General features: G+C 53.7%; 1 protein-coding gene across 1 annotated transcript in view; it reads left to right on the top strand.

Annotated features, from left to right (window-relative positions):
• Positions 1 to 23513, top strand: part of MN1 (MN1 proto-oncogene, transcriptional regulator) — a 47556-nt gene extending 24043 nt beyond the window's left edge. The window contains exon 2 of the mRNA XM_045081495.1: positions 20454 to 23513. Coding sequence (XP_044937430.1) covers positions 20454 to 20635 — 182 coding nt within the window. The 3' untranslated portion in view covers positions 20636 to 23513. The remainder of the gene's footprint in view (positions 1 to 20453) is intronic.
• Positions 23514 to 25254: the final 1741 nt, after the last annotated feature.

Raw genomic sequence — 25254 nt, 5'->3', positions numbered from 1 at the left:
GGCCAGTTCCTTTGGGCTCCTCCACATTCCCTGCCAAAAACAAAAACCATTCTTAACCCCAGATGACCAGGCCTGTAGTCGTTTTGTCTGGTATGTGGCGTCCGCCTGGGGTTGGGGCGGGGGGTGGGGGGGCACGCATGCTTCCAATTTATATTCCAGAATGCCAGCTTCAAGGGGAGCAAAGGCCGGAGGAAAGAAAAGGCCTCAAGGAGCAAGGAGTCCAGAATCGCCCAGATTTCCAGAGAGCAGAGAGAGAGAGGGTGAGGGAAGGGCCAGCTGGCTCAGGGGTCTGAGGCGGGCCCCTGGGGATGTGCGTGAGGGGATTGTGGGTCAGGCCGGCCCGGCCCTTCACCCGCTCCCTCCTCCCTGCTTCCCCCACTTGTTAGCCACGTTGTGGACCTCGGATTCTGCTCTGTATTCTATTTGGTTATGATTATTTTTTAATGAGGTCAGACTGAAAATCCATCTGTCTGGGCCTGCCTGCCTAGGTTTGAAGGCAATTAAACTGGAGACTAACCTCTTAATTAGGGTTTCCCTGTGTAAATCTCGTTTGATAAATTCCTTATCATCTTTGGCTTTAACTACAGCAAGGCCTCGAGAGGGGATTGTCCCCCCCACCTCTGAGTGAATCCCCCCCAAAGAGGCTGCCTCCTCGACAAACGGGGCTCTGCCAGCCAGAACCTCCCCCAGGAAGGGCTGGGAGAGAGGCCCCTTTCAGGGTTAATTAATCAGAAAATTTAGTGGTGCCCGGTGATTCCGGAGAATTTGTCTGCCACCTTTTTATTCTCCTGTTCCTCCTTCTGCCTCCCTTCTAGGTCTTTCTTTAAAAAAATTTGGGGGGGGGGATGGGGGTGAAGTGGACTCTACAGAAGGAAATCAGCAGCCCCCCCTTTCCTTGTCACCCCGCCCTACTTCTCCCCAACCTGTTTGTCTCTGTGGATGGTTAAATTTTCTTCCTTCCCTTTTTTAAATGCAAGTGAGGCTGGGAGGGCTGGGAGTAGAAATGTCAGGGGTCAGTCTTCAGGCAGCAGGGAGCAGGGCGGGCAGTCTTTGCCATTTGGGAGAAATCAGAACTGAACTTAACCCTTTGGAGCCCAGCCCTGGCCTGGGGGCTTGGGTGCTGCTTCCTACTCTGTTCATGAGAGTCAGGAGACTTCGTCACCTGGACTCCATCTTTTAGGGTTTTAGGCCCAGGGGGCGAGGGGCAGGCCAGGGACCGTGCCAGGAGCAGCCCTTAGGAGAATGTCAGGTTGAATTTATGGTACTAAGCACCTGTGCTCTGTACTGGGGACTGGGCTCCATTTGCTGTCCCTTTGGGTGGGGCTGGTGGGTAGGCGTGGCCACATTCACTGCTTTAACCCTGTCAGCATCCCAGGGCATGCCCCCCTTTACAGATGGGGAAACCGAGGCCCAGGGGGCGGTGGCGTGGTGATGTGCTGAGTCTCCCAATTGGTAACAGGCAGGGATGGGGCTGGGGTCTCTGTCCTGAACCCTTGATTCCAGAGCTTCCTGGGGCCCAGTAGGAGGACAGGTCTGACTCAAGCATAACATTTGGGCTCCTGGAGAGCCCAGCAGGAGCCGGCACCTTCTTTGAGCCATGCCTGTGGCATCCTCACAGCTCTGTGAAGCAGCTGCTTTTGTGTACCCATTTTACAGATAACGGGAGTGAGGTGCAGAGGTGGGTGTGGCCGGCAGGGATAAAGCCCAGTCTGCACCCCCACCTTTCTGCCCCCCGGGCCAAGCTGCCCCTTGGCATGGCGACAGCACCAGAACACAGAAACGGGAGAGATGGTACAGAGCTCACACCTTGTGACCAAAGGTCCTCATCACCTATAGGGGGTCTCCAGGGGTAATGGAGGGGGATGCATGGTCTGCGAACCTGGGGCTCACTGCGCATGTGGCTGGGTGTTGGTCAAGGTGATACGGTGAACTTAGTCACGTCGTGGCTTAGGTCAGCCCCTGGCAGAGCTGCCCCCAGCATGTGAGGCCCATAGGGTAGTTGTCACAAGTGTTCTGCCTCGGTTTCCTCATCAGTGAAGAGAGGATGATGGCAGCGTCCATCTCAGAGGGTTCTGTGGGAACTATCTTCGTTCCAGCATGAAAAGCCTTGTGATCAGTGGCTCACACCTGGCAAGCTTCAGTGCAATTAATGTGGTGTTATCTATTCCTAATCATGGCAGGGGCAGTGGGGGAGGGGGGATATAGGCAGCCACAAAGTCCCAAAGAGCAGCAGCCCCATGTTGTGGTGGCATGTCTGTGGATAGCCAGGAGGGAGGGGGGGACAGTGAGAGGGAGGAGCCAGGGGGACTCTGCCAGGGGCTGGCCTCAGAACCTAGGCTGTGTGGCCCTGGGCAAGTCACCTCACCTCTCTGTGCTCTGGAGGTGGGAGGGAATGCCAGCTTCCTCTGTCAGCGGTGGCATGAGTCTAGATTTTGAATCTGCAGGGGGAGTAGAGGAAGATTTGCTTCATGGCTTTGTCCTTAACTGGGGTGTGGCTCTGGGATCTATTCTGCTGGCCGGGTGTCAGTTTCTCTGTCTGGAATGTGTAAATCGGGGTGAAGCCTAGAGGAAGCGACATGCCCAGATGTGTTCTGTAGCCTCCAAGGAAGCTGTTCAGACATCAGAGATTATTATTAGAATGAGAGAAAGTGGGGTCGTTTCTCTGCCGAGTGGAGGGATATCTGAGCACGGTGGAGCCACTGCACGTGGAAGCTCCAGGTCTGCCCCAGGACCTTTGCTTGGCATCTGCCTCCCAGAGGGCACTGTAGGGAGAGGGAGAGAGAAAAGGAGCCCTTTTGTTGTGTGGCCTTGAATGAATCCTGTTGCTGCTCTGTGCCTCAGCTTTCTCATCTATAAAATGGGTGCGGCAGAGTTGCTGCCTCTTAGGGTGGACGTGAGGACTAAGTGAACCAAGGTAGAGGTATTCAGGGTGCCAGTCTGGGCTCCCACGGATGCCATGCATTTGGTCACTGGTCACTGGTCACCGTGACAACGGCTCAGGCTGAGCTGAGCCTAGGAAGGTCTTTGGAGCTGCCTGAAGTGGAACTTGAATTCTCCTCTTGCTGGCCTGTGGCCTCCCTTCCTCCCGCCTTCTGAAACCGAAGCCCAGCATCTGCTTCCCCAGGAGCTGTTTAATATTCTGCTGGGGTAAAATGAACTCATTGGAGCCACCCGAAAACAGCTGAATGAACCCCCGGTGCCCGCGGCCTTTCAGAGAGGCTCCAGACCGCCCCCCCCCCACCGCCACCCTCCAGACCTCTGGGAGGCTGGCAACCACAGCAGCTGTGGGAGAGGGGCCCCCTTTTCTTTTTGGTGCCCCGGGGGAGCCTGTGCCCCCAAATGGGGCTCCTGGAGGGTGGGGAGCTGGAGCACGGGGAGGGGCTGCCTGGGTTTCTCGGCCTGTTTGGGGCCTCGTCTGTACTTCTTGGCTCAGAGGTTCTGTGTGTGGGGCCTCCTTGGGGAGCTGAGAAAGCCAGGCCTTCCCCAAATTCTTCTGATCCTCCCCGCCCCTGGTTCAAACTGGGTCCAGTGGAGGCACGAGGCCCCAGCCAGCAAATCTGTACTACTTGATGTCAGTGACCAATCGTCACGGTTGTACTTGTTGAGCACTTGCTCAATGCCGAACATGGGCCTTAGCATGTTGTCTGTGTTATCTTACTGACTCCCCAAAACCACGGTGGCAGATTATTTCGTCTCCTTATTCCTGTTTGACAGATGAGGACACTGAGGCCTGAGAGGTGAGCTGGCTCGTTCAAGACCATGCCGCTGGGAAGTGGTCAAGCGGGAATCCATCCAGGGCCCAGGTTTCTCTTGGATGGCACATGGATGTCTGCCCGTGATCCGTTGGGACCTGGTGGCCTCTTCTGTCTTCTGTAAAGTGGCAGTGGTGGGGTGTGTGGCTGACGTGCTCACCTGCAGGGCTGTCCTGAGGTTACGTGACTATCATGCCGGGGTGGGGGGCATTTCCCAGGAGCACACAGTTGGGGCTCCCTTACATCTTTACCACCTGATTATTACTTTGTAAATCTCAGCACCCTCTCCCTTCTCCTGCCTGCCTGTCTCGCCTGCCTGCCTTCTTTTTTCACCCCAGCAACCTGGGAAAGTGAACGGTAACAAAGTGCTTCCAGGTAAAAGCTGAATTAATTTCATGTAATTATCCCTGATAAAATTAAATATTACTCGCACAATTAGTCTTGCGCAATTTTGCTCCCGAAGCAATGGGATAAAAACAGGCTGAGTGGGTGCCCCCTGGGCCAGGCGCTGGGCCTGTTGGCAGGTAGGTGGGAGCTGCCCATGGGTGCCCCATCGCCAGGAGGAGCCTCAGCAAGTAGCACTGGGCTGGGTCCTCCCTGCAGGTTGTCCTGACGCACCTCTTTGGCGCCTCTGACCTTTCTGGAAGGTCCCTGCAGTTCACCTCCGGGAAATGGAATCCAGACCTTCGTAGCTTCTGCCCAGCTGTGGCATTTGGAACAAAATATCTCCCTTTCCTGAGCCTCAGTTTTTCTCATCTGTGAAATGGGGGCAGTTTTGCCCATTCAGTGACTGAGTGGCAGAGGAGTGAGCAAACCTTCTCTGTAAAGGATCCGATCCTAAATTTGTAGGCTGCTCAGGCCACTTGGTCTGCTTTATTTCTACCTAACCCTGCTCTTGTCGTGTGGAAACAGCTAGGATGTGTGCCCAAGGGGACTGCCCAGTAAATGGAACCGGTTACTGTTACTATTTCCTGGGCTTGAAATACCTTTCATGGAAGATTTCAGAGTCTTTTTACTTTTTACTGTTCACACAGCGTCTGTGCATTTTTTAAAAATTCTTAGACCGAAGGAGGGACATAGTACCCCCCACCTTGCAGGGAGACAAGGGTGAAAGAAGGAAACTGCCTTATCCAAGGTCACACAGTGGGGAGAAGGCAGAGGTGGGACCTGAGTGTGCACCTGGTTCTCCGCCTGGCTCAGGGCCTGCCTGGCAGGACAGTTGTCAGTATCAGATTGTGCTCACCCTTTAGTGAAGATGTGACCTCAGGCAGGTCCCCTTGGGTCTCTGGGCTTCCTCATACCCACATTGCAGGTTGTCATGAGAGTGAAGGAGGGGCCGGGGTAAAGGGACCCACGAGGTCGGCCACGCAGCAGGTGATCAAGGCAGAGGCCTCCCTGTTTGTATGTCTGAGGGCACTGCATTTCCAGGCCCTTTCTGAAGATTGCGAACTCTCTCTCTCCAGATTCCTTAATGGTGAAGAGCTTTCCTCCTGGCCTGGCCTGGACCTGCCACCTGACCTTGGGAAAGTTGCTTTATTTCCTTGGGCCTCAGTTTCTTTATCTCTGTGAGAACAGGGCTTCCGTGTCAGCTACACATCTGGAGTGATGTCTTTCTGGCTGCCTTGAACATTGGGTTGAGAAAGACTCTGAGGCTGAGTCTGGGCTCTGTGGGAGCCAGTGTTGTGGCAGTCAGCGAGCGGTACTCTGCTGTGGGCTCACGGGGAAATACGTTTTGGTGGGAATCCTTGGTGGTGGATAATCTCAGAAAAGAGGACCCCTGTGGTTCCTTCCTGGACCCTAATTTACCTCCGTCTACAGAACCCCCCCATTTGCAAAATGATGGAGTTTGCCTTTTGTAAGCAAAGCTGTGGACATGGCAACTGCTGACACAGACGGGATTTGTAGATTATAATTCTAGATTGTCCAATAGAACTTTCTGCGATGACGGAGATTTCCTCAGTCTGCACTGTCCAGTACATAGTGACCACCAGCCCCGGATAGTTGTCGAACCCTTGCAGTGTGGTTAGCTGTGAATGAGGCATTGATTTTTAAATTTAAAAAAAGCCACATGGGACTAGCGGCTGCCATGTGGGACAGCCCAGTTCTAGACCCACAGAGCTCCTGAGCTATGTTATAGGGGTCCCCGAGATCACAGACTTGTTATACCCCAAGCGGGTCACGAACTCTGGGTAGGTTGTTGGGTGCAAGCCTGTTGCTTAGTAACAGACATGCAGTAGAGCTCTGCCCCCAGGCAGCAGCCGGAAACCAGCCGGAAACCACCCCTGCAAGAGAGTTAAGGCTTTTCCCTGCTGTCCCACTCCCTTCCTTGGGGTCCTGATTGCTCAGGGCTCAGACCCTGCAGTGGGTAAGGCCTGGTCTGAATCAGCTGCCCCCACCAGATGGTATATACGTTAGCTTCGCCTCAACCCCTGGCACCCCAAGAAAGTGGCAGGTGCTTCCAGACGCAGAGTGGGCGGACCGGGAGGGAAGGCAGGATGCCAGCCCTTTAAAAGAGACAGGAATTTTTTTTTTCCTTTTCCTTTTCCTCTCCTCTCTCTCTCTTCTCTCTCTTTCTGGTGTGCAGCAAAAGTAGAAAAGCCTTTAGAAACGGACTTGACCTCACCCTGCCTCGACTGCTCCCTAGCTGTGTGGTGCGGGGAGAGTCACCCAACTGCTCTGAGCCCGTTTCTACATCCTTTAAAAAGGAGTGACAGCCCCTCCCTGTGTGGGTTGCTGGGAGGTCCTGATGCAATGGTATAGACGTAACTTTTAGAACAGTGTCTGGGATGTGGTCTCTTTCCCTGAAGAAGAAGGAAAAAAAGAGATGGTGTGAGGGCTATTTAACTGAGTTCTGTGCTTGCTGTCAACTTAAAACTCACCTTGGGGGTCGTCTGAGTGGGTTTGGGGGCTCGAGGCCAGTAGGCAGAAGGGGTGGGCTGGGTGGGGGTATTGGTTGGGAAAGGGGCCTTCCTGAGTAGTCATTCTTGGGTGGAAATTTCTCTCATTTGTCAGCTAACCCCCACCGCCCCCAAGTTTTCTTTCCTCGAAAAAGGCACCTGCATTTTGGGGCTTCCTCACATACCTACAGGATCTAAAATAATTTGGGAGAATTCTAGTGCCCAAACTTGGAAGGAAGGGTGTTGGCTGTGGGGTTTTGGTTGTGGAAATAAGTGGATATCATTCCTCCATTGCTGGATAATAGTCTGAGAGGGGGTGTGGTCCCTCTAAGTACATTTTGGGCAGGGGTTAGTGAGAAAGCCTCCTACTGAAGTCTTGTTTCATTGGCACCAGGAAGCCTTGAAGAGTTCCTATTCAGGTCTGTCTGGAGCCCACATGATATGGTTTGATCTTCCTTATTTTAGTGATTCTTTAGGGTCTGTTCCTGCCTATAGGAATTGGTGGAGTCAGCATATACTGGTTGAGGGTCTACCAAGGGCCAGGTGCCAGGGCCACAGTAGTGAATAGGAGAGTCGGGCCTACGATTTCATGGAACTCCTATTCTAGGGGCTATAGTAGAGAGTAGGACAATTAGGAGAGGTTGGGGTTAGCACCAGGTATTAGAATACAGTGTACACTTGAGTCTACTGAGGGGCTTGAAAAGACCTACTTGAGGAAGGAGGAGACAGATGAGTTATTTAGGTGAAGGGCAAAGTGATAGTAGTGGCAAAAAGAGGGGAGAGCAGGCAGCAGGAGTGTTGCCACCACTTGGTGACAGCATACTGCAAACTCCATTGTCAAACCTTCTGAAGGAGGAGAGGACTGAGTGCTGGCTTAGGCAAAACAGGCAAGAACTCTCTGCTTTACTTATAGTTCTGCCCCTGACTTACTCCTCTCTGGCCTCAGTTTCCCCAATTTACAATACCAGCTAGCCCAGTCTTCCTAGGGTCCAGTTCTGCCTTCCTCAAAAAAACCACAGGGACAAGAAGGTGTGACCTTTGCCATGGATGGAGCATGGTGGCCCCTGCTTTTCCTTCAGAGCCCACATCCTATCTGGCATTGGAGGCCCCAGTGGGGACACAGTGGGCTGAGCCAAATCCCCACTCCCAGGTATAGCTTAGCCTACAGTTCCCATAAGTCCATAGCATAATTTGGGTTGGACAATATCTACCTGGGTGGCCTCTTTAGGTCACAGAGTGACAGGTCTGGCAGTAGGGATTCCTACAGCCCAGGGAGAGTGAGTGATAGCCCTGGATTTGCATAGCCAGCTTCCACCACTGGGTCCTGGTTTCCCACAGTAGGAGAGGGAGAGACCCACCTGGAAGGAAAGCAGGTTGGGGGTTGTTTGTGGCAGAGGCACCTCTCCCCAGAAGCCCAAGCCAGACCTTCCAGAACCCATGGAAGATGGGAGCTGAGGATGGGTGGGCCAGCCACCAGGCAATCCAGGGTTTCTCTTCCCTGTCGTTTAGATGGGAGTGACCACCCAGCTTCTTCTAGGCCTGGACCAACTTCCGCTGTTCTGCCCATCTCTCTCCCCCAGGTCGGGCAGATGCCGCAGGTGGTTAAGGTCATACAAGGCTCTGGACTCCTGCAGAGCTGGGTTTGAGTTCTGACTCTCCACTTTCTTGCTGTGTGACCTTGGCCCTGCTAGGCGGCTGATGGCATAAATGAGATCAGCCAGTGAGGAGGCCCCAGGGCCTGCCCCAGGGCTGGTGCTCTGTGGCTCAGGGTCTACATAGGCCTGCTTGTCCTGCCTGTCACTGTCCCCTTTGCCCATTGCTCTGTCCTTCCAAGTAGAGACTCAGAGGTCATGCAGGAGTGAGCTCTGGTTGGGGTTGGGGCACCCATCTCCCCTGGTCTGATGGGGCTGACTTGTTCTGCCTTGGAGAGACCCCCTTTCTCTTTTTGTTGAATTGTAGACACATTTTGGAACGATTTTTTAAAATAGCAACCCCTATCCTCCCCACCCCTCCAAACCAACATTTTAATGTTTTATTGATTTTTTAAAAAGATTGTATTTATTTATATGAGATAGAAAGGGAGCATGAGCTGTGGGGAGGAACAGAGGGAGAGAGAGAAACAGACTCCCTGCTGAGCAGGCAGCCAGGGTGGGGCTTGATCCCAAGACTCCTGGATCATAACCAGAGCCAAAGGCAGATGCTTAACCGACAGAGCCACCCAGGTGCCCTGCTTTATTGATTTTTAAATAGGAAGGCAGGGAGGTTTCCCCTGTAGGCTGAGAAGGAAGACCAGGGACACAGTGAGTGGGAGGGACATTTCTGACTTTCTAAGGGTCACTGTGCGAGTCTTCACCGATCAGCAGTGTTGTTTACATATTGACATGTTCCTAGGGAACATGTGTGGAGCATCTACTGGGCGCCTGGTGGCTCCTTCCTACTTGTGTGAACTTAGACAAGTGATGTCGCCTCTCTGAGCCTCAGGGTCAGGGGTCAGCAAACTTTCCTCATAGAGGGTCTGATAGAAAATATTTTAGGCTTGTGGCTTAAATAGTCCCTCTCTGAGCCTCAGGGTCAGGGGTCAGCAAACTTTCCTCATAGAGGGTCTGATAGAAAATATTTTAGGCTTATGGCTTAAATAGTCCCTGTCACAACTACTCAACACTGTCATTGTAGCATAAAATAGCAATAGACTAAATGTAAATCTACAAGTGTGGCTATGTACCAATAAAACTTTATTGATAAAAACAGATGGTGGGCCAGATTTGACCTGTGGGCTATAGGTTGCTGACCTTAGCAAGTCCTTTACCTATGAAAGGGGGCTGAGAGAATAGAAGCTGCCCTTTTGGGGTTATGGTGAGGAAGTTTAAAGGAATGAATGCATGACAGGTATTGGCCCCAACCATTTTCTGTTATTGTTAATATTATTGTATTCATTCTCCTGGCAGCCCAGCCCTGCAGGTGTTATGGTCTCATTTCACACATGGGGAAACTCAAGATGTGGAGAGATAAGAAACTTTCCCTCAACCCTTCTGCTCTCTGTTGGATAACCTGAGATGCACACTTTTGTGCCTTGGGTTTCCCACCTGTATTCTCAGTGAGGGTCTGTTGATGTCAGTTCACAGGGTCCAGTGGTCACATGCGTTGTGTGGAGAGGAGATGGAGGCATAGAGAGGTGGAATCCCTTGCAAGGGCCCTCGGCTCCTCGGCTGACACATGACCAGGCTGTGCTGGGCTTCTTGGGGACCTGGGTTATAGGCATGTGACTCAGAAGCTGCTGGGGAGGGATGGCCTGCCCCATTAGACCAGAGCTGTCTCAGAGCACCATTCCCTCGGGAGTGGGATCAGGTCCCCCCACTTGTTTAGAAGGACCTTGGAGCACAAAGGACCTTGTCCCCAGTGGAATGTGTTTCTGATTCAGGTGTACTGTGCCAAGGCTGGAATGGATGAGGTACAAGCCTCTTGTGCATGTTGACCGATTCCTGATGCCCCTCCCTTGTTCAGCAGCCTTCCTTGGCTCCCTTCTGCTCTCAGGAACAAAGCCAAACACTTCCTGGGGCCTCCAGGGGCCTCTGTGACCGACTTCATTTCATCTTTGCAGACTCCTTTTCCTCCCTCTCCCCCAGGCCCCAAATCAGAGCTCCTGGGCTGGCCCCCAGTTCTCTCCAATCACAGCAGAGGCTGGGAGCTCACCTCCTGCTTCTCTCACTGCAAAGCTTTATATTCATCCTCAAGTCCCCCCCCACACCTCACGTCCTCTCCTCTGCAATTTCTCCTCCCCCCCCACCCCACCGCTGCCCCATCCCCACCTATCCCCTGGGTCAGTGACACAGGGCAGACTGTCTCTGTGGCGGTGACAGGCTCTGTTTGACACTAGGTGTTTACTGAGTATCTCTCAGCCAGACTGAGAACACTGGGGGGTGGGGGGAGGGGGGCAGGCTGGGAGCTCTGTGATGGGATCCCCTTTCTGAGTCCCTCACCCAGCACACAGCTGGGAACACCTCCCTGTTCAGCTGGGATGCTTTGGCTCATTGTCCTGCTGTTATTGCTATCTTAAGGCCCCTTCTTCTTCTTCTTCTTTTTTTTTTTTAAAGAGAAGGAAAGAGGGTAGGTGTGGGAGGGGCCAAGGGAGAGGGAGAAAGAATCTTAAGCAAGCTTCATGCCCATTGCAGAGCTGGATGTGGGGCTTGGTCTCACCACCCTGTGATCAAGACCTGAGCCCAAACCAAGTCAGCTGTTTCACCGACTGAGCCCCCTGGGAGCCCCCCAAGGACCCCCTCTTACAGGCTGGCCCCAGGAAGGCTCAGGTTTGGAGAAGCAATTGTGGGATATGGAGGGGCAGCTGGGTACCAGGTCCCTCAGAACTAGCCCATGGCCCCTCTCTGCAAGGCAGGAATGACTGAAGACATTTTTCAGGTTTGGAAATGGAGGCTCAGGGGGTCAGAGTAGCTGATGCAGGGTCCCACAGCCTGGCACTGACAAGGTTAGGATTGGATCCCAAACCCTAGCTGCAAAGCAGATGATTATCCCACGATGGACTCCCACGCAGAGCCCTTCCTTGGGGATGCAGAAGTGCTATGGGAACCTGCATGGGTGAGCAGGTCACCTGCAGCCCCATGGGCCCCACGTGGGAAGGTCCCAGAGCTCCCGCAGACACTTGGATGGGTGAGTAGGGCACATGTCCTCAAGAACCACCACCCAAAGCATCAGCACTTTGGAAACTTATTTTGTGAAATCCTGAGTTGTCACTAAATTGTCTCCTTCCTTCAGTGGGCTGAAAACAATGGTATTCTACTTCAACAGAAGCATTTGTGTCTGTCTGTCTTCTTTTATAAAATAAGTGTTTAATGGCTGAATGCCCCCAGGCATTGTGCTGGGAGCTCAGGGAGGAGTCTGCCCTGGTTCTAGGTTGCCCCCAGGATAGAGGGGAGGAGGTGGGGGCTCAGAGAGGGGCAGAGACCTGTCCAGGGCCGCCCAGCGCTGGGCCTAATGCCATGGGGCATGAGTTGTGAGCGAGAAGGGGAGAAAACAGGGCTAGAGTGGAGATCTGGGTCGAACAGTCCTGCTCACAATGCTGAGAGCAACTACTGTTTCCTGGCTTATCCTTGGTGCCTGGCGGGGGGCTGACTCTGCCCCCTTTACCACAGGGGCCATTCCTGCGTTTCTGGCAGAATGATGATGCCCCCGTTCCCATCTGGACCCCTTGGGAAGGGGTCTTCCTGCTCTGGGACCCTTGTTGCACCATAGTGGGCCCCGTCAGAAGGAAGGGGCAGGCTGAGGGGTCAGCCTGCGGCCCCCTCCCTACCCCTAACTGTCATGTCTCAGTAGCGAACAGGCCAGGAGTGGCCCGGGGGGTGCACGGGGCTGCATCTGTCACAGGTCACTGGTCGTGGGTCCCGAGGCGCCAGGAGAAGGAGCCCAATCGGAGGCTCGGGCTGGGGTGAGGGGCCCTCGACGTCCGTCCTGTGGGCTCTGGCGCTCTTCCGCCACCCTGTCTCCTCCTCTAGGGCTGGGCCAGGTCCCTAGCGTCCAGCCCCTGCCCCCATCCCCAGCTCTCGGCCGCCCAGTCCCCACGATGCCCTTGCTGCTTCGCCTCAGTGGAGCCCTGAGCCAGTTCTCAATCTAAATGACAGCTGCCCTCAGCCAAGTCAACTCCAATTAATTTCCGAAGGCTTCCAGGGGCCGGCGGAGGCTCCCACCAGACTCCGTTGCCTGGCGGCCCGTGTGCGCATGAGGCCCCTTCTTTACCCTCATGGGGCCCAGGCGGGTGGGGCCGCACAGGGTCCCTCCTGATCCTTGGTGGGGGGCCCTTTCTTCCTCCTAGGAGCCCCCATGCTGGCTTTGGATCACGCCTATCAGGTTGGACTGATGTGGAAAATCTCAGGCAGTGTCCGTGGAGAAAGACTGAATGGCGGGCCTCAGATTTTGTCCTTGGCTTCTCTGTCACTCTGGGGGTCATTCTCATTCCATCTGTGAGCATCACGGCCCTTCCCCAAAAAGTGAGAGTTGATTTCAGGGAAAGACAGGGAATTGAGGTCAGGGGGAGAGAACAGAGAGATTGAGAAAGAATTGGGGGGGGGTGTCGTGTGAGAGACAAAGAGAAAGAATAGGGGTCAGGGAGAGGGAGCGCCTACCACTTTCGCTGGTAAATTTCACTTTTTCATGTGACTTTGATGGACCCACACACTGTGGCATCAGGCAGACCTGGGAGTGACCCCGGCTCCTCTCCTGGCTGGCTGCATGACTGTGGGTCAGTGACGTCTCCTCTCTGAGCCTTAACACCCCCGCCCTGGGCGAAATGACCTGGTGTTGGACCATCTCTCCCCAGGTTTTGGGGTCAGTGCTCACTCTTATCATCCTTGGAGCTGACAACAGTGGGGATGGGCTCACGTTTCCTTTTTCCTTTCCTCATTTGTCATAGTAATACCCCTGCTTGAAGTTGTCCTCGAAAGGAGGGGAGGGAATGGGTGGGGTGCAGGCAGAGGGCTGGGCTGAGGAGGGGCTGGTCCCTTGACCTCTGTGAGATGACTGATTGGAGTTATCATTCAGGCTGCCAGCAGCCAACCCTCTGTCCCTGATCCCCAGGGTTGTGCTCTTGGGGATTCCTTAGGTGAAGGTATCTTAATGTCCCTCACTTGGGGTGGGCTCCTGCCCCAGCTTCCACCCTACATCGAATGTATAATCTGATTTTCCTGAAGGAATGAAAAGAGTCAGGGAGGTTGTATATCTACCCACCACCGTTCATTTCAGAGAGGGCCAAAGAGGCCCAGAGAGGGGGAGTGACTTGCCCAAGGTCACACAGCAAGCAGGTGAAGAGCTGGGATGAGAATGTGAATCGTTCTTTCAAATATTTAACAAATCTAGGGCGCCTGGCTGACTCAGTCGGTGGAGCATGCAACTCTGGGTCTCAGGGTTGTAAGTTTGAGCTCCAAGTTGGGTACAGAGATGACTTAAAAATAGAATTAAAAAAAAAATAAAAAATAAATAAAATATTTAACAAATCCTTTTCAGCAGCCTACTGTGTGCCAGGGACCAAAGAGACAGCTGGGATCCTCGTGAGTGTGTCTGCCCTCAGGCCAGGCTCCTCTGAGAGGGGTTGGTCACAGGAGAGATTTTTAGCCCCCCTCTCCAGAGGGGGGACCAGGCGCAGCAAGTTGAGCTTGCCCAAGGTTGTGGAGTGGGTGAGAGTTAGACCGGGGTGGAATTTGAATCCAGGCTCTGAGCACGCAGAGCTGGGGCTCCCCCAAAGCTGCTGAGGGTAGGGGAGGAGAGCAGTGGGGGTTTGGGTGTGCCGTGTTCCTGCTTCGTTGGTGGCTCTGTAGACCCTCTGTGTGCGGCCCCCCATCTGGCTTAGATTTGCTGTTCCCACCCTCAGACCGAAGTTAAGTGAGTCCCCTGGACCCTGTGTGTCTCCCTGGAGGAGGAGACATGGGCCAGGGACCCAATATGGACAGGCAGCTGAGGAGGGCTTTTGCTTTGGGGTCGTGGGGCCCTGCAGAAGGCTTCCACGGGGTTGTATGGGGGTGGCGGGGGTCAGTTCCTACTAGGGTTGTGTCCCCCACATTCCCAGTGGCAGGTTCTTAAAAATGTGCTGCCTTAAAAATCCTTGTGACTTTGCTTACCACTGGGCAAGGCTATCTTTTCCTGTGACTATTGTCTGCTGTGACAGCTGGTGGCCATTGCGTGAGCACCTGCCGTGTGCCAGGCACCGGAGAACCTGGGGTAACCTGGCGAGGAGCTGGGTGCTATCCTTGTCCCATTTCACGGGGAAGGAAGCTGAGGCTTGGAGAGGGGTTGCGGTTTGCCCAAGGTCAACCCACTGGGGGAGCGTCAGGGCCCGAGATGCAGACTTTGGTCAGCTGGCTGCAAAGCGTCCCCCTCCCCCATGATGTTTTTCATCTTTGGCAGCTTGTTGTCGAGGGCCCTGAGCACAGGACCCCCTCCCTTCTGGCAGGGTGAGAGGTGTCCGTGCACCCTATAGCCAGCCCGGGGGGGGGGGCAACTGAGGCATCATTGCTGGCTGGGGGCAGGGGGTGTCATGTGAGAGCGGGGAGAGGGGTTACCCACCTCAGAGAAGGGGTGTTGGAGAAACTTTGCCACAAGGCTGACAGCCAGGTAGAAGGTGGGAGTCAGCAGGGGCGAGGGGTGGGGAGTGCTCGAGGCAGAAGAAATGGCAGGTGCAGGGCTGTGGAGGCGGGAAGGATCAGGGCTTCGTGGAGAGACTGTACAGCAGGCGCACGGAGAGGCGAGGCTGGAGGCCCACAAGGAGAGCAGGCCAGGTTATGCGAAGCTGGGAACTTTACCTTGGGAACACTGGGGAGCCGTGGAAGATTTAAGCAGGAGAAGGGGCTGCCGTGGTTGGTGCTCTGGGAAAGGTGTCTGACTCGCAGGGGAAAATGGGCTTGGGGGCCAGTGGGGAAGCAGGAAGGAGGCAGTGGGGGCCTGGCCCGGGGGGGAGGCAGTGGGGAGAGAAGTGGGTGGATTTAGGAGGCAGTGTCCTCCTTCCCTGGTGCTTAGGCTCTGGGGCCTGGGCAAGAGTGAAGAGAGACATTCAGTGCCCTGGGTGCCATATCCCCCCTTTCTTGGAGATGGGGAACAGGAGCTGGGAGAGTCATGGAAGTATCTGGGGGCCTCCAGGCCTCCCAGGCTGCAGGACAGGGGCGCTGGTAGGATCTGGCCCAACCCTGTGGCTCCCAGGCCTGCTTCTGCTTCCGGGCTCAACGGCCCACCCTCCAGCTGAGTGGCAGCTGTCAGACACCAGCATCTCCCCCTGCCAGGTCCAAATAAAGGAAAAACCAAAATACATTTCCCTTTGTCGGAATCCGGTGAGGGTGAGTCGGGCGGGAGTCATTCGCTATTGTGTTCTGGGGCCCACACTGCTCCTTACATAAGCTGGAAGTTAAAAATACGCATGGAATTCTAATTTGCCTGCTTTGCCTGGGATCGTACCCTGGTCCCCCTGCCCCACCCCACCTTGGGGGGCAGGGGGCAAGGCAGGCCCCCACCCTACCTTCCCTCCCCGGCACCCACAGAGACAAAGAGACCATCCTGTGGCCAGTATCCCCTACTGGCATTTGGCAGGATTAGCTCCAACCACCTCCGAGGTCCTGGGTAGTTAAAGCCCAGTGAGTGTAATAACCCTAAGAGCAGCTAACGTTTTTGGGGAGCTCATCACGTGATTAAAGTCTTTATCCGTGTTATCTCCATTAATCCTCCCAGATGCCTGTGAACTTGGTTCCCATTTTGCAGTACAGGTTAACACCTTGCCCAGGGCATGCTCTGGATGCGCAGCCAGGGAACCTTTGATCTGGGCCCTACCTGGAGGTCCCCCTGACCCCCCTGACCCCCTTTCTCTGGCCTTCCCTATGGTGGGTGGTGGGAGGGTGGTGGACAGGAGGTGGACAGAAATCCCCTCTCTGAAAGTTCAAGGACAGAGCCGTGCGGTGCTGCAGCTCCCACCAAGCCCTGCCTCAGGGAGAGGATGAGGGTCAGGGAGTTGGGGGGTGGCGGCTGTCCCCAGCTCAGGACCCCTGACCATGTGCCTCTCCCAAATTGGGACCCAGTCCTGAGGATCCTGAGTGCAGAGCAAGGTGGTGACAAGGCCTGTTTTGCCACGTTTAAAAAAGAAAGAACACCTGGCTCCCTCTGTGGGTGGCCTCTCTAGGAGGGAAAGGAGCCATGAGGTGTCCCCAGGTAAACAGACACGAGTCTGTCCCCTTCTCCCTTCTCCGTTTGCGTCTACAGGTGGGTCAGCGGTGCTGCCGGGCGGGAGTCGGCTCTGTGCTGGGCAGCAGGCTAAGCCTTTTACATGGATCATTTCATTTAATCCTCGTCGCCGCCTATGAGGGCCAGTCCTATTATTTTCCCCATTTTCCAGGGCTCAGGTTCTGGGAGCTGAAGTGATGTTCGCAAAAGCCCTGTGCTCTGCAAGCGGTAGGCGCTGTCATGGTTGAACCCTGTAGGAGAAATGGCATTCCTCTTGTTATTCACTTTTTTGACACTGACTCTAGGTTCTCTCCTTCCCTTTGTGGCACTTACCGTCCCTGTTGGGGATGCATCCGACGCAGGCCCCAGGGTCACTGTGGGATGGAGCAGGGGGCAGCCAGCACCTCCATGCCATGGTAGCAAGTGGGTGGCAGAAATGACCGAGTGGCTCGTGTGCTGTGTGGTGATGGGAGGGGGTGCTGGGGAAGGGCTGGATGGATCAGCTAGGACATGTTTGTGCACATGAAGAAGGATGGGGAGGAAGAGCGGGCTTCCGCCCTGCAGGCCCTGCCTTGCTGGCCGGGCGTGACATCGGGTCCCAGAACCGGAAGCCCCTCACCTCGACCCCTGGGCTGCCTGCGCGGGGTGAGGGTCAATTTGAGATGGTGACACCCCTGCCTCGAGGAATGATCCCCCCACATGCACAGTGTCTCCTGTCATTCTCTTGTATGATCCCCCCAAGCTGCTCGGAGATGGGTCTGCCAGGGATCATCATCCCCAAGTTGCAGATGCGGCCAGCTGCCCATGTATGGGGGGTTCAAGATCTCACCTCAGCCCAGTGCTTGGGGAATCCCGGACTTGAAGGAGAGGGCTGGTCCAAGCTGCTGACCTGGCCCTGGGTGATGCCTGCGCAGTTCCCCCGCCTCCCCCACCCAGGGCCTCAGTCTTCCCATCTGTCAAATAGGGATGAGAATCACTCCACAGCCCCAGGCCCCCAACGGAGCCCCTGTGTGCAGGGTACTGCGATGCCACAGTCTGATGGGGAGGCTGGTCGCTAACAAGTAGAAAATGTGAAGGTCTGCATTGGTGTCTGTGTGCACTGAGTAACTCCTAGTCCTGGGAGCTTGGGGAGGGTGGTTTTTTCTCTGGGTCCTTGTGTGGGGGGCCGGCATGCCTGCCATCACCGAGGAGTGGGGACTGGGGACTTCTCTGGAGCAGGGGCAGGCCCTGACTTGAGGCGGCTTCCGTGGGACTGATTTATTTGCAGCCACTCAGCAGCCCTGGAGGGGTGGAGGGGAGCTGCGGTCCTAGGGCGTGTTGGGTCCCCCCAGCTGGAATGAATCTGGCGGGAGGATGAGTTTGGTCATGCTTGGGTTGTCAAGAACTGAAGAATAATATTCTCTCTTAAAAATATTCCCCATGGATACCAGACTCTCTTGCTTGTCCCAGGCAGAGGCTGGGGAATCCTGCGCCTATGCCCTGTGACGTTGGGCAAGCCCCTCACCCTCTCTGAGCCCCAGGTTCCCGTTCTAATGTGGGGAGAAGAGGCGCCCAGCTGTTGGGCTTGCGGGGGGCGTGGGATGGAATGAGATAACACAGGGACATCTTCCGCTGTGTGCCTGGCGTGCCCTCACTAAATCTTCTCCAAGTAAGAGGAGCAGCTGTCTCTAGGGTTGGCACATGGTATGCTTTGGAGTCACCCAGAACTGGGGAATATGGCATCTCGAGGACACGTGGCTATTTGGGCCAGTCTGGAAAGATCACTCAGCAAATGCAGCTCCCAGAAGGGTCTGCAAGCCTCCTCCGTCTGAGCACAGAACTCGGAAAATGGCAGCTTTCCTTCACCTTCCTAGCGTTGCAGTCCCAGAGCAAGGGAGCCAGGTGCCAGGTGCCTGGTTCTGGGGGTCTTGTCTTTCTTTAGCTGCGTGGACTTTGGCAAGGGGCCTTGGTTTCCTACCTGTGCAATGAGCACAAGCCTTGCTGTGTTGGCTCCTTGAGATCATGAGTGTGAAGTGAAATAAGGAATCCTTTTCAGAATCTTCTCTCTCTCCATGGCAGATGCTCCCTTTCCCCAGTCCAGATCTCACAATGCTTAGAACAGGATTCCTTCTGAGGGGATTAGGGAGTGGGGTGTCACTAGGAGCAAAGCCTAGGCTCAAGAGCAGAGGTGTGGGGCGGGGGAAACTGAGGGTCCTAACTTCCTGGGGTACCTTCTCCCCAGGAGTCCCTGGGTGTGGCATTAACAGCATTCTAGGACTACCACTGCTAACGAGCTTTGAAACCTGGAGCCCAGGGCCTCAGCTTCTCCTTCTGTGAAATGGGCGCATAGATGCCAGTCTCATGGGCAGGAATGTGCCCGCCTGGTCAGTCCCAAGGAAGGGATGAGGCTTGGGGGCCTCTAGATGGCTGCAAGGACCCCTCACCTCCTGAACCGTCAGAGACTATGCCAGCAGCTCTGTGGGGAGGGGATCTCTCTGTATGCCAGGCCATTATAAGGCCTGAAGGAGAGGACATGACCCCCACTTCTGCAATAAGGAACTAAGGTTCGGAGAGTGGAAGAGGGGCAGACCTCTTGCCACATGGTGGTGGGGCTGGGATTAGGATTCGAGCCCCATGGTGTCTGTGATGCTCTCTCCTGCCTTCACTGCCAGCTCCTGGAGGAGGAAGACAAAGATAGCATCTGCCTTACTTCCGGCCGGATCTGCAGGGCTGGAGCCACGCCTGGCACATAGTAGGGACTCAGTAAGGCCTTATTAATTGGATGAATGAGGAAAAGAACAAGGGAGAGAATCTTCCCCCCCGGGCCCAGCTGCTCCTGGCAGGAAGGTCCTTAGCTGGGTGTCTCTGGGGCTCCAGGGTGGAAGCCCGGTTAGTCAGAGCCTGGCCCATCCTCTGGGAGGATTTTCTCTGCAGGCTATGGCTCAACTCCCAGGGGAGGCCTCCCCCTTAATCCCAGAGGGTGGGATGGGTGGGGTAGCTCCTGCCTGGCACAGGGCCCTGCTGGGAGGGCGGGCTGGTCGTGGAGTTCAGTATCTGGGCGTGCTCCCTCAGCTGGAGTGGGGCCCCCACCCCCAATTACAGCTTTGCTCACTTCTTCGGAGTCAAGAGATTGACCACAGGCTCACGATCAAGCCCAGCTCTGCCCCTTCCTGGCTGTGTGACCTTGGGCAGGTCGCCTCTCTTCTCTGAGAGTCAGGCTCTAAAAAAGTGGAAATGATGAGGACACTCGTAAATAGAGTAGATCTGAGAACAGAACCATTGGCCACTTGGTAGCAGTAAACTAGCAGCTCCCCAAAATGAATGTTCCATTCCTTCCCTGCCTCTGAACCCCCAGTTCTTACTCTCTTTGAGTGTAATTCATACTAAGGTGTGAGTGGTTATCAAACTTCTTTCCCTGCAAGTTGGTCTAACTCAGGCATCGCTATGATCTGTGGTGTTTCTGATGCTGTGTGACTATGTGAGAAGGAAGTGGCAAGCATTTTCACCGACTCCCTCATCCCATCACCGGAAGTCCCTTCATAAAGCAGCTTGGGTTGGGCCAAGGGCACTCGTCTGATTGGGGAGTCTGGACTCTTCTGCTCTGAGCAGTGTCGTACTGTTTCAGGAGGTTCCCAGCACATAGTGGGTCTCTAGCAAATGTTCAGAGGATGATAAGAGAAAGGGCTGTGTTCTAGACATAGACAACCCTCCCCTCTACCCCTAACTGCATCTGGTGAACTCTTACATATGCCTCAACGCCCAGGTTAGATGCTCCTCCTCCAGGAAGCCTGTCCACCTTATTTTATGTCCAGTCAATCTTCTGGGAACTCTAGTCCATCAGAGATGGGCCAACCCTATGCAATTCTCCCATTTCCTGAGGGGGGAAAACCTGATATCGAGCCAGAGTCTTACCCTTGGCTAAGGTCTCACAGCCACGTCAGAGGCAACAGCAGGGGGATTTGAACGAAACTTCTCTAGCTCTCCTCAGATGAGACGGTCTTCAGGCATGAAAAGAGGGCGTGGATGGTGCCTCTCTTCCCTTGCCTCTCCCACTCCCCCGTCCCCTAAGGGCCTCCCGAAAAGCTGAGCCTGCTGCTAACATGTCTTCCTTTTTTCTCCACAGCCCACGACCTCCCTGCAAATAAGGCCTCAGCAACCCAGCCGGGGAGCCACTTGCAGTGCCTGTCTGTCCACTGCACAGACGACGTGGGTGACGCTAAGGCCCGAGCCTCTGTGCCCACCTGGCGGTCCCTGCACTCCGACATTTCCAACAGATTTGGGACATTCGTGGCCGCCCTGACTTGAATTGACAAGAAATGCCCAACCCCCACCAGGCCCTTCTCCCCCTCCCACCGCCTCCTCCCCCTAACCCTGCCCCAAACCCCTTCCCTTGACCCCACCCTCCTATTAATTTGAAAGGGCCACTATTGCGGAGTGGATGATTTTTTTTTTCTAGGTTGGTACCTGCTTAGTGGCATATGGACCGGAAAGGGTTAATTTAAAAGGGGGGGGGAACCTCAAAAAATTTTTTTAAAAAAGAAAACTCGTCTGCCACAGTATGTTACCAGTGTTAACCCTTCTGCAGTTAGCAAACTTTTGCTTCAGCCTTTTTCCTGCTAGATAATTCCCGTTTTTCTGTAATCTTGGCATACGTTTTTTTTTAGATGACCTCTTTCCTTGTTTTATTTTCATGCTGCTGTATGTCCAAGCATTGTTATTTCGTAATAAGACAAGAGTTACTTTCTTTTTTATTCTCTTTTATTCTCATTCCTCTCCTCACCAATCCCCAGTCGTCTTCTTTTTTTTTTTCTCCTTTTTGCTTTGTTCACTGCTTATTAAAATGGAAATCCTAGAGAATAGTAGTTCTGGAATATTGCCGGGCGAAAGTCAAATTGTCATCACGATATTATATATTGACACCCAACTGTCATCAGTCAGGCAGGAGCCAAACAATTAATGCCCCCCTTAGGTATTCCGCCTGGGATTTTGTTTTGTCTGTTCCCTAAGAAAATAGAGAGAGATATATTTTCGTTCCTACAAACACACGCTCAGCCCTCAGCTCCATTCTGTCTTCTGCTGGAAGCTGTCCTCTCTGCAACGGAGGTGATGACGTGTCCAGCCCGCTCAGTGGGAAGGAGTCGGAATGTTCAACAGTGGTGTTTTCTCTCCTTTTCTGGGCCTCTGTGCAAACGCCCAGGCTCTGAATGTTCGTGCTATGCTAAGCAGTCCTGTGTGCATGAGGGATGGTGTCCTTCCAGCTTGCAGAGTCTCTGGGGGCTCCCGGCTTCCGCCCTGTTGTAGCGGGGCTGGCCGGGTCTTGGGTGCCCAAGTTGGGGGAGGATCCATTCTCAGCCCTTGAACTTTGCCCACACAGCTGATGCCAGCCAGGCCTTGGGGGAGGAAGGATGTGGGACTGCATGTATCTTCCCGACCACTCCCATTCTGTCCTTGCTGCCCATCTATTTCTCCCCCTCCAACCTGGGTAGCCCCCCATCCCTGGGAGGGTTGAGGCTTTTGCCAGCACTTTTCTGGGGGCTCAGGGAAGGAGCCCCCAGGCTCAGCCTGCCAAGCCCCCCTTCTCTGAACCTGGGTGTATTTCTTTGCAGAGGTTGACAGGTTCCTGAGGGCTATCGGAAGGAGACAATGACTTTGATGCCTAGGCCTTTTTCTTTAACCCCAGAATACCCCCTGCTCCCCACCTTTTGATTTAATCTCACCCTATTGCAAAACTAGAGCCCTGTTCCAGGCGCCTCACCAAGGAATCAACTCTTTGAGCAAAGATGGGGGGTGGCTAGGTGAGCAGGCAGTATTGAGCAGGGCTCCTGGACACCCCCCACCCAACTTCGAGGACCCAGAGTGGCAGACATTGCTGGTCCAGTGCTGGTGGGGCGGGCACTTTTGGGTGCTGTGGAGGCCTATAAAAGGCTCTTATGATTCAGGGGTGGGGGGTCGTGAGGGGCACACAGACTCCAGGGTGGGTCAGACAAGAAGTGACTGATAGCCCTTCACCCAAACCAGTAACTCCACCATTTTCCTTCTATTTTTGCTAAAGAGCAAGTCTTGCTAAATGCTCTATTTTGAACCTGGCGCCCCCTCCCCTCTGTCCCCAGGTCCCCAGAGTTTCTAGACCTGGCTTTTTTGTTGTTGTTTTTTAAGTAAGTGACCTGAAGGCTTTGAGTTCACCATACAACACCCACATTGTTTATTTCAAAGAACTTTCCAGCAAAGGGAGAAGAGTGTCCAGAAAAATCTTGCTCTTTCTCCTCCCTCTTCTTTCCTGCTGGGGCCCTTTTGGCTCAGGTCGGCGTCTGGATTGCCTTTGCTGGGGCCATCAACCAGGGGCCCAGGTCTGGCCCCTGGGGGCCGGCAGCAGACAGGCAGAAGAGCAGGTGGTGGGAATTGATCAGCAGTGGTAAGGTGTGAACTGACTCAGTCCTGGAGTTCTGCCACCAGAGGAAAGACATAGAGAACGTTGCTCCTGCCAGGGGCCGCAGGAGAAATCAGCCATAGTCTGAGCAAAACTCCACGCCCCTTCTGATTCCGCAATGTACAGCTGTTTGAGAGCTTTATCACTTTATTTTTTAAACAGGAATGATTTCTCCTTCATTGCTTAAGGCCGGGGAGCCAAGAGTCTCGACTTTCGTCTTTGACTTTCCCTGGGTTGAGTTCATTAGCACCTGGCCATCAGCTCCGTAGTCCTAGCAGCGTCGGAAACCCCTGAAGTTTTAAACTTTCTCGCTCCCCATGACCCCAGAATGGAACAGCTTTAAAAATAGCCTTAAGCAAAAGGATGTTATTTCATTAAATTTGGTTTAATGGAAAGAATAAAAGCAAATTAAAAACACACCCAACCCACGAGACTCCAAACACTGGTAATCGGTACTGCATAGCAAACTTTTTTTGGGAAAGAAAACGAAAACGTTATTGCACATGTAAAATATAAAATCTTAACTCTGCTGTGTGTTAGGCAATCCTGTAATCTTTTTTGACTCTTAAAAGAAATTCATTTCTGAAATGCTTGGTTGGAAGACTGTGACAATAGCTCATGAAATTGAGTGTTATTTTTTTCTTTCTTTTTTAAAAAAATATGTAAAGTGCAGTCTTCTGTATTCATGCATATTGTATATACCTGTATATGTTTTCCTGAGCAGCTAAATAACAATAAATATGACGTTAATGGTGACTGTGGTACATTTGTGGGTGGGTCTTGCTTCATTTCCCCCCCACACTCCCTCTTTTTCCATAGGTCTATTCAGAATCCCATGGGGGCTGGGAGCGCAGGTCTGGACACTGCAGTGCGCATGTGCCTGTGTGTGTCGATGCTGTTCTACACTGAGTCATCTTAGAGTTTCTCAACCTGGACACTGTGACACTCGGGCTGAATAGTGCTTTGTGGTGTCTGTCTCCTGCCCTGTAAGATGTTGAGCAGGATCCCCAGCCTCTACCCACCAGATGTCAGGGACACCTCTCCCCTCTCTCCCAGCCCCGTGACAACCCATGTGCCCTGGGAGGCTTGATCCTTCTGGGACTGAAAACCGCTTGTGTCTGATTGGTGTGGGAGGGAGGGGGCAAGGAGAGACCACCCAGGTGGCCATATCGTGAGGCTTCTCTTGGGTCGCAGGCTGAGTTCGCATCCCAGTAAGCTTTGTGATCTCCTACAAGTCATGTGTGTAGCGTCTCGCTTCCTCCTTTCCCTCATCTGTGAAATGAGTAGAACTTGTGAAGTTACAGGAGACAACGTGGGTGGACCCAGCAGGTAAGAGGGCCCCACCTGCATTAATTGGAGCATGGCACAGCTGACAGCCTTTTGGGATCTGGCTGTCCTGGATTGGATGCTGCTTCCTCTGCTTACAACCATGGGTTCTGGGCAAGTGGTTTAAAAGTGGTCTCCATTTTCTTTTCTCAAAAATGGAGCAAAGAGGGGCACCTGAGTGGCTCAGTTGTTTAAGCTTCCAGCTCTTGCTTTGGGCTCAGGGTTGTGGGATCTGGTCCAGCCTGGGGCTCCCGGCTCAGGAGGGAGTCGGCTTGTGACTCTTTCTCTGCCCCCGAACAATAAATAAGTAAAATTTCTTTTCTTTCTTTCTTTCTTTTTTTTTTTTTTAATGGAGCAAATAACATCTAGCTTGCAGGTTACTATGAGCACCAGCCCTGTTCCAGGCCCTATAAAAGCTCTTCCACCCTTTGGCATCAGCTTTGTTCTGGTACCTGCAGCCTCAGATTCAAGGTCATGCAAGACATTGGTTTATAGAAGGGGTTTTGGGGGGTGAAGAGATAGACAAGTAAATTGACAGTTAAAAGTGAGGGAAGACAATGCCCCATAACCTATGGCAGTACAGAAGACAAATGTCACTCTGAGATTCCCGAGTCCCATATAGGGGGTTTAGGGCAGGTTTCTTTTAGCAGGTTTTGTCCATTTGGGGTTTTGAAGGATGAGTAGGAGCTCATCTTATTCATTCCAGCATATAAATTGGCCCTGATTTGGCAGAAATTTTGTTGTATTTCTTGCCTTCAATGTTTAAAGGTTTCTTCATATACGCAAAGGGGTATTTGTCAGAATATAAAGTTTTAAGGACAAGGCCTGTATATCCACTTTAATTTGGAGAAGCTTAAAAATCTCTCTAACCTTTAAAGGTCTCCTGCTCAAAGTGACAGTGGTATATGATCCCATTCAGTACGCAGGGAAGGGAAGAGAAATGACAGAATGATGAGCACTGGGTGTGGGCATTGGAGAGACTTCAGGTCAGTGTGAAATGAATGAGGGAGTGTTGCGGAGGGCCCAGGAACCAGAGAGCCATGGACTGGCACGTCCCTTAGGGATAAGTGGGAACCTGTGACTTAGGAGCTGCCCCATGTGGGGTGCATTTTGGCCTCAGGGAGGGTCCCTCTTAGGGCTCCAGGGTAGGGCACACGTTGCAGGGTGAGCT

Source organism: Mustela putorius, unplaced genomic scaffold (assembly GCF_011764305.1).
Source record: "Mustela putorius furo isolate JIRA1106 unplaced genomic scaffold, ASM1176430v1.1 tig00000578_pilon_pilon_pilon, whole genome shotgun sequence".
Classification (NCBI taxonomy): Eukaryota; Metazoa; Chordata; class Mammalia; order Carnivora; family Mustelidae; genus Mustela; species Mustela putorius.
This window is presented reverse-complemented; position numbering and strand designations above follow the sequence as displayed.